Raw genomic sequence first — 6,604 nt, forward strand, 5'->3', positions numbered from 1 at the left:
ACGCGCGCAGCTGCGGCAGCAGGGGGCGGCTCCCTCACGACGCGAAGGCTGCCATTGTCACTACGGCCTCCTGAGACGCCGAAGCGCACCGAGACTCGGCCCGACCACCCCTCCCTGCCCTAAGCGGTTAGGGCCCAGCTTACTAAAGCCCCTCCCGGTCTCCGCGGATGCCTCCTAGCCTCCCCCTCGCCAGGCTCCATCCTCCCGCATACCTCTGGCGAGCACGCGCCAAAAGCTCAGCGCAGAAATGAGCGACAAGAGGCCCAACGCATGGCGATCCGCGTTTACTTTATTAGGAAGGAAACAACCGAGCACCCCCTGCTCCTGCCAGGCACTTCCGGTGGGAACATGCCGGACAGCCGACGATCGCACCCAGCCCACCTGTGGAAGTGCCTTCCTTCTCAGGCCACAGAAATAAACCCCAGTGTACTGCTTATTGTCAGCACAACATCACCAGAAAACGATAACGACAGCCAAGCAGGACAGTTAAGTAGAACTTCCACACCCCAAACTCAGGGAGCCCTATAACCTTAAAGGGGGAGCATTTGCTACACAAAAACACTATCCACAGCCAGAGATGATGTAGACACAAGAATAAATAAGGAGAAAGGGGGCCCTAGAATTCATGTCCCTTACGCCTCACAGCGACTAAGCCTGGGAAGCTGGTTGGTCTAGCATCTACGCAGAATATGTACACCTTGTTGGGAGAGATGGGGGCAGCCCAGGAAAGCTCCTCAGCGGGCTGAAGAGGGAGCAAGATGGGCTGAGGGGAGCTTGGGGTTCATGCTGCGGTAGGAAGAGGGAAGCTCTTCAGTCCAGTGTGCTGCAGGGTGGGAAAGCAACAACACGGACACTGTCCCACCCTCAACCCCCCACTGGCATAGGGTCAGACAATCTGGGTCAAAGAAATGGTGGGGCCCTTGTGGTCATCAAAGCGATCCATGGTCTTCAGGCTGAGGATCATGTGCAGGCCGTAGGTGAAGATGAAGAGCATGAACAGGGAGGTCAGCAGCCCCATCCAGATGCCGGGGGAGAAGAAGCTGGCACAGTCGCTGGCATAGGAGAACTGCTCCCCCATCACGTTGAAAGCCTGGATCTGGCAGACACACAGACATGGGTCAGAAAGGACCGTTGGGAGGCCCAGCAAGGACTGGGACAAGGGCAGCGCAGGGACAGGACTCTCAACTACATGCCCAAGCCCAAGCCTCTCTTCGTCTCTCAACCACCAGCCTGGGCTCCCCCACCTGAAGCTGGGCCACCCCTGCGCCATACCTGGAAGTCCTGAAGCATCATCTGCCAGGGGGAGGGCTGCGTGCGGGCCACGAGGAGACTGCCCTTCTTGCTCAGGCTGCTGACATACTCGCAGTGGAAGGAGTAGATGCTGGGCCCTGTGACCTGGGAAGCATTGAAGTAGGCAACGGAGCCATTGCTGTGGACTTCGAGGCGCTCCATGGTAAACCAGTGCCGGGCGGACACTGGGTAGAGGCGGTTGGCCAGAATGAACCTGGGGAAGGTGGCAGGGATATCAGGTGAGCTGGGGAGGCTGGGGCCACACCAGCCTACCCACGTCTCAACCACCCCAGGACTCACTTGAATGTCACTGTGGTACCAAAGAGTCGTTCATAGGTCAGTGAGAGCCTGCAGAGGCAGAGAAAGAGGTGCACTGTGAGGCTCTGGGAGGGCCTTTGGCATCAGAGGAACAAGTTCCTCAGCTCTGCTCTTAGCTAAGCTGCCTTGGGTCCTTGCAGCCACCTGAAGAAGCAGTGACCCCACTTGACAGATAGGAAAACTGAGGATCCAGTCACACTGCAAGCCCAGAACAGAGCTGGAAGCCAGGACCCAGGTCCCCCTTGCCACCAGCATGGGGGGTCCTTCCTCTGGTTCCCCCGAGCTCACTACCTCTCCTTTTACTCCCTCTTAGGGTCACTAAGGTGCCTGGGCTGGGCTTTGGGGGTGACAGCAAACAGAAGGGCATGGTTGCCCCATAAACGCCTCAGGTAGCTGGCCTGGCATTTGCCCACACAAAGTCCCAGAGGTTTTGCTCAAGGGGGAGGTGTTAACAACCAAGGTCCCAACCAAAGACTCACAAGCATGGGGAGGCAGAAGTCTGAGCAACTCCCTTCCAACAGCACCCCCCGCCATGACACCTCCTACATCCTCACACTGCCCAGACCCCAACCAGACCATGGCCATCCCCACCCCAACACACAGACCTGACCCTGGCTCCCTGCCCCACCTGCCACTCACAGTGGTGGGAAGGTCACCTGTGGTGGCACAGTCCTCCCCAGCCTAGTGCCCTTGCCTGGCAAAGGAGTCATTCCAGAAGGAGCCAGTCAGGTTGAGCTCCTGCACCCCAAAGGTGAGGGGAGTCAGGTCCTCCCACTGGTCCTTGTACGCCACAGAGAAGTTTTGGGCCCAGAACAGGATCCGGGGAGCGGTGTCATTGTAACTCACAGGAGGATGGATCACAGGTGATATTGGCTGTTTTTGTAGCAGCTGGCGACCTAGCCCTTCAGCCACCACCGCTACATCGCGGGCCACCTGCAGAAACACCCAACCAGCCTTCTTTCAGCAGCCCTGGGAGACTGTCATACTCCAACCCAGCTGTCATGCCCTCCCTCCTCTCCCGACAGGACACCCTGTCCACTATCTCAAAGTCCCACCAGCCAGAGGAGGCCTTCCCTCCAGAAAGCTTTCCCTGATGGCCCCTAAACCCTGATGACATTCCTAGTCCCTCAAACTTAGGGTCATTTAGACTTAGTGTCCAAGTCTGCCACCCACAAGCCTCAAAGGACGAGATGGAAAGCTGCCCCTGGAATGGGGAGGCAGCACTTGAGTGCTCATCCTAGTCCTCCCCCAGAGTCAGCCCAGGGACAAGCCACTCCAAATAGTCACACCACGGGGGTTCTGTGCCTGATGCTTCCCCTATGCTGGGCCTCCTGGGCAGCCTGCCTGTGGCATACACCCCCCACCTCCAGACAGACTCACCACACTGCCTCTCCCTGCATGTCCCAGAGCCCCTGCTGGAAGGGCACATACCCTGGAAGGGCGGACCGCTGTGAGGGCTGCTGTGTACGGGACATCTTCAGACTTGAGTGTGCTCAGGACCTGCCCGATGACCTCATCTGAGGGTCAACAAGGAGAGCAGAGACTCAGGTCACCAGGCACCCTGTGTAAAGAAACACTCCCCACCGTCTGCTTTAGAAACCTTCTAGACCATCTGAAAGTGGTGTTTTTACTTTCCACTGAGGATCCTTAGGAGCAGCTATTTCTCATCCCACCCCCATTCCCAGCCTCCCCCAGGGACAACTGTGGCTTCGGTCATCGACTTCCTAATGCCAAGCCCTACCTATGTGACACGAGAAAATAAATATCAATACAGAAAACTCCGCATCCACCCATGAAAGGTTTGCGACTGCCTTTTCATGGGGAGTGACTGTTCTTTATTGCAAATAGATAAGTCCCCAGAATTGTTTTTCCAAATGTCTGCAGTCTTCTTAAACACATAACTCAAGGATTCACACTGCATGCACAGAAACTGGCTCCATAGCCTCCAGCACAGAGGGCCCCCCCCTGCCAAGTGGGGTCTGGCTGGACAGGGTCCTCTGCTAGGTGGTCCCTGGCTGGTCCTGGGAGCCAGCATTTCCCTGCTCCACTGTCAGCTGCCCCGAGAAGCAGGTGGGCCACCCTGGGAGTGAGGAGGCTGAGGAACTGCAGGCCAACTGTCTCTGTGGTCCCTGCCCAAGGGCTAGGTGAGGACGTGCATCCTCCCTGATTCTACTCACCATTGCCTGTGAGGACTTCCCTGGGTGCCATCAGACCAGAGCTATGGAAGACAAACAGAGCGCCAGAGTCCTCAGGCGGCCTGGACCTGCGCTGCCTACTACCCTTCCCCCGCCCCAGTTTCTCCTCCCCACTAGCCCCACACACCAAGCCTGCACACTCTTACCTCAGTGCCCACTCCTGGAAGCCCATCTCACCCCAAGGCTTCTCAGTCACACTCAAGTCCTAGCCACCTGCTCTGTGACAAGGGCCTGGCTAGGTGAGAAGGCTCCCCACCCACAGGGCTCACATCTGCCTCATCTCTGGAGCTAGGCACCAACTCCTGAATCACAGAAGAGGCCCTCCCCACCTCTTCTGGCCACACACGGCACCTTCTAGAAGGGCTGTGAGGGGGTGGGGAGTACTGGCATCTTTGGCCGAATGGTGCCACCACATGCCATAGCCCAGGGCCTTGCTGCTCTCTGGACCCCGAGGCTGGTGGTTGGGCCATGTGGGCAGTACCTGGCCGTGTAGGGCAGGCGAATGAGCAGCAGGGCGGGGAGGCTGGCGTTGAGCTTCAGCTCCCGCAGGGTGGCCAGGTCCACATGCAAGGGGCTGGCCCTGAGCTTCTCCTGCAGGTAAGTGGTCAGAGTGCTGACTGCATACCAGTCAACGGCAGGAAGCACCAGGGAGGAGGGGGCCAGGTCCAGGGCATTCTGGTGACAGGGGAGAGGCAAAAGGTGAGTTAGCCAGGGGCCAGTGGGCCTGGGCCAGCCCCCCAAACCTCTCTGGCAGGTCTCCTCTGGCAAGCCATACCCACAAAGGCTCACCAAGAAAGTGGCCCACACCCCAGCCCCTGACATTCAGGCCCCAGGCCTTTCTACCCCAAAGCCAGTGTCTCTGCTAAGAGTATGAGGTGGTTTTGTTGTTGTTGTTTGCGGGGGGGGGGGGGGGGAGGCGGCCCAGAGGAAACTCAGACCCAAGTACCAAGTAACCCTGATATGAGGTAAGAGTACAGTTCTTATGCTGGGAGAAGCACAGAATGTCCCCCATGGGCCCTGGCTGGGAAAGGACTCTTACCTCTAGATTAGAAAAGGCGCTGTCCTGCTTGTTTCCAAACACACCGCCATATGCTGTGAAATCCTCAACGCTCAGCTAATAGGGAAACAGGGGAGACATCTGAGGAGGTTTGACAAGGAATGGGGGGCCGAGGCAGGGAACAGCCACCTTCCCCGTGCATTCTCAGGGCCAGCAAAGTCTCACTGAGAGTCAGGTTCGGTCTAGTGGAGCGCAACTGTGTGCTGGTAGTGGTGGGTGGGAGACTCGCCTCTTCCCTCCAGCACTGTCAAGGCAGGGTGAGAAGACATGGAAGGCAGTCATGGGGGTGGGGAGATCTGCAGGCAGCTGACTTCTGGTAACCTCAGGAGTAGGAGTCAGCTGCCTTACCCACCCTACAGACAAGAGGAACTGGGGAGGGAACAGGGAAGCTGCGGGGAGGGGGTGGGGCAGCCAAGAGCATTTGCAGCAGGCCTCCCAGCCAGAGAAAATGGGAGTCAGCTTTGTCCAGTCTGGACAGGACCCTCACCCCACTTGCTTTTGGTGGAAGGGGAGAGAGGTGAGATCTCAGAACATGTGGAGGAAGCACTGAAGTCTTTTGAGCTCTTAGGACCACAGTGGCCCTGACCCCATCCCTTTTCCTATACAACTTACAGATGTCCTTTCGCTCCTACCCCGCACTCCAATCTCCAGCTTCCTCTGGCCTTTCCCAGTTAGGCCCTGAGGAGATTTTAATCAGCTTCCCTAACCTGTTTGGTATATACACTCGCCCAGTCTCCCCTCCCTTGTGGGCAGGACCTTGCTGCTGTTTGGCTGCCTGGGCTCCCAGTCGGAAAGCCCAGGAGTTGCTGGTGGGTTCTGTGGGCTTTCTTTAATTGAGAAATCACACCACTCCCTGCTCCACATTACCCAAGGCTTTCTTACACATTTAGAACTGCAACTGACCTTCCCCCTCATGGCCTACAAGGTCCTACTTCATTGCCTGGCCACCTGAAAACCATCTCCTACATCTCCTACCCCTTTCTCTCACTCACTGTGCTCCAGTCACACCAGCTCTTCCTTGAGCTTGCCGAGAGCACACCTTGCCCAGGGCCCTTGCATTTGCTGTTCCAGGAATGTCCTTCCCCCAACGGCTCCCTCCCTCCATTAAGATTTCTGCTCAGATATCACCTCCTCACCTCCTCAATGAGGCCCGGTCTGACCACCCTTATCTAAAACAGCATCCCAGTCACTCTGTCCCCTTAGCCTGCTTCCTTCCCTAAAGACTATAACACTGACATCATATAATATACCAACTTAGTATTTACTGGTCACCCTCATGAGAAAGTCAGCTTCCTGAGGGTGGGGGATTGGGTTCTTCTGCTCACTGCCATATCCCCAACACTTCACAATACCTGGCACATAGTAGGCTTTCCATATTGGGCAAATGAATGAATGGGTGAATGCCGTAAGACTGGGGGATCCTGGCTAGATGTTTTATGTGGATTATAAGAATTCCCCCTCACAGGCCGGGCGCGGTGGCTCACGCCTGTAATCCCAGCAGTTTGGGAGGCGGAGGCGGGTTGATCACGAGGTCAGGAGTTCAAGACCAGCCTGGCCAACATGATGAAACCCCGTCTAAAATACAAAACAAATACAAAAATTAGCTGGGCGCAGTGGCAAGTGCCCTGTAATCCTAGCTACTCGGGAGGCTGAGGCAGAGAATTGCTTGAACCCAGGAGGTGGAGGTTGCAGTGAGCTGACATTGCACCACTGCATTCCAGCCTGGGCAACAGAGCGAGACTCC

At 56.9% G+C, this 6,604-nt stretch overlaps 1 protein-coding gene across 1 annotated transcript in view; it reads right to left on the reverse strand.

The window, feature by feature from the left end:
* Positions 1 to 269: 269 nt before the first annotated feature.
* Positions 270 to 6,604, reverse strand: part of ATP6AP1 (ATPase, H+ transporting, lysosomal accessory protein 1) — an 8,235-nt gene continuing 1,900 nt past the window's right edge. The window contains exons 3-10 of the mRNA XM_011955915.1: positions 4,843 to 4,917; positions 4,285 to 4,478; positions 3,786 to 3,826; positions 3,040 to 3,125; positions 2,303 to 2,541; positions 1,591 to 1,638; positions 1,273 to 1,504; positions 270 to 1,096 (exon numbers count right to left, since the gene is read on the reverse strand). Coding sequence (XP_011811305.1) covers positions 887 to 1,096; positions 1,273 to 1,504; positions 1,591 to 1,638; positions 2,303 to 2,541; positions 3,040 to 3,125; positions 3,786 to 3,826; positions 4,285 to 4,478; positions 4,843 to 4,917 — 1,125 coding nt within the window. The 3' untranslated portion in view covers positions 270 to 886. The remainder of the gene's footprint in view (positions 1,097 to 1,272; positions 1,505 to 1,590; positions 1,639 to 2,302; positions 2,542 to 3,039; positions 3,126 to 3,785; positions 3,827 to 4,284; positions 4,479 to 4,842; positions 4,918 to 6,604) is intronic.

Source organism: Colobus angolensis, unplaced genomic scaffold (assembly GCF_000951035.1).
Source record: "Colobus angolensis palliatus isolate OR3802 unplaced genomic scaffold, Cang.pa_1.0 Scaffold402, whole genome shotgun sequence".
NCBI lineage: Eukaryota > Metazoa > Chordata > Mammalia > Primates > Cercopithecidae > Colobus > Colobus angolensis.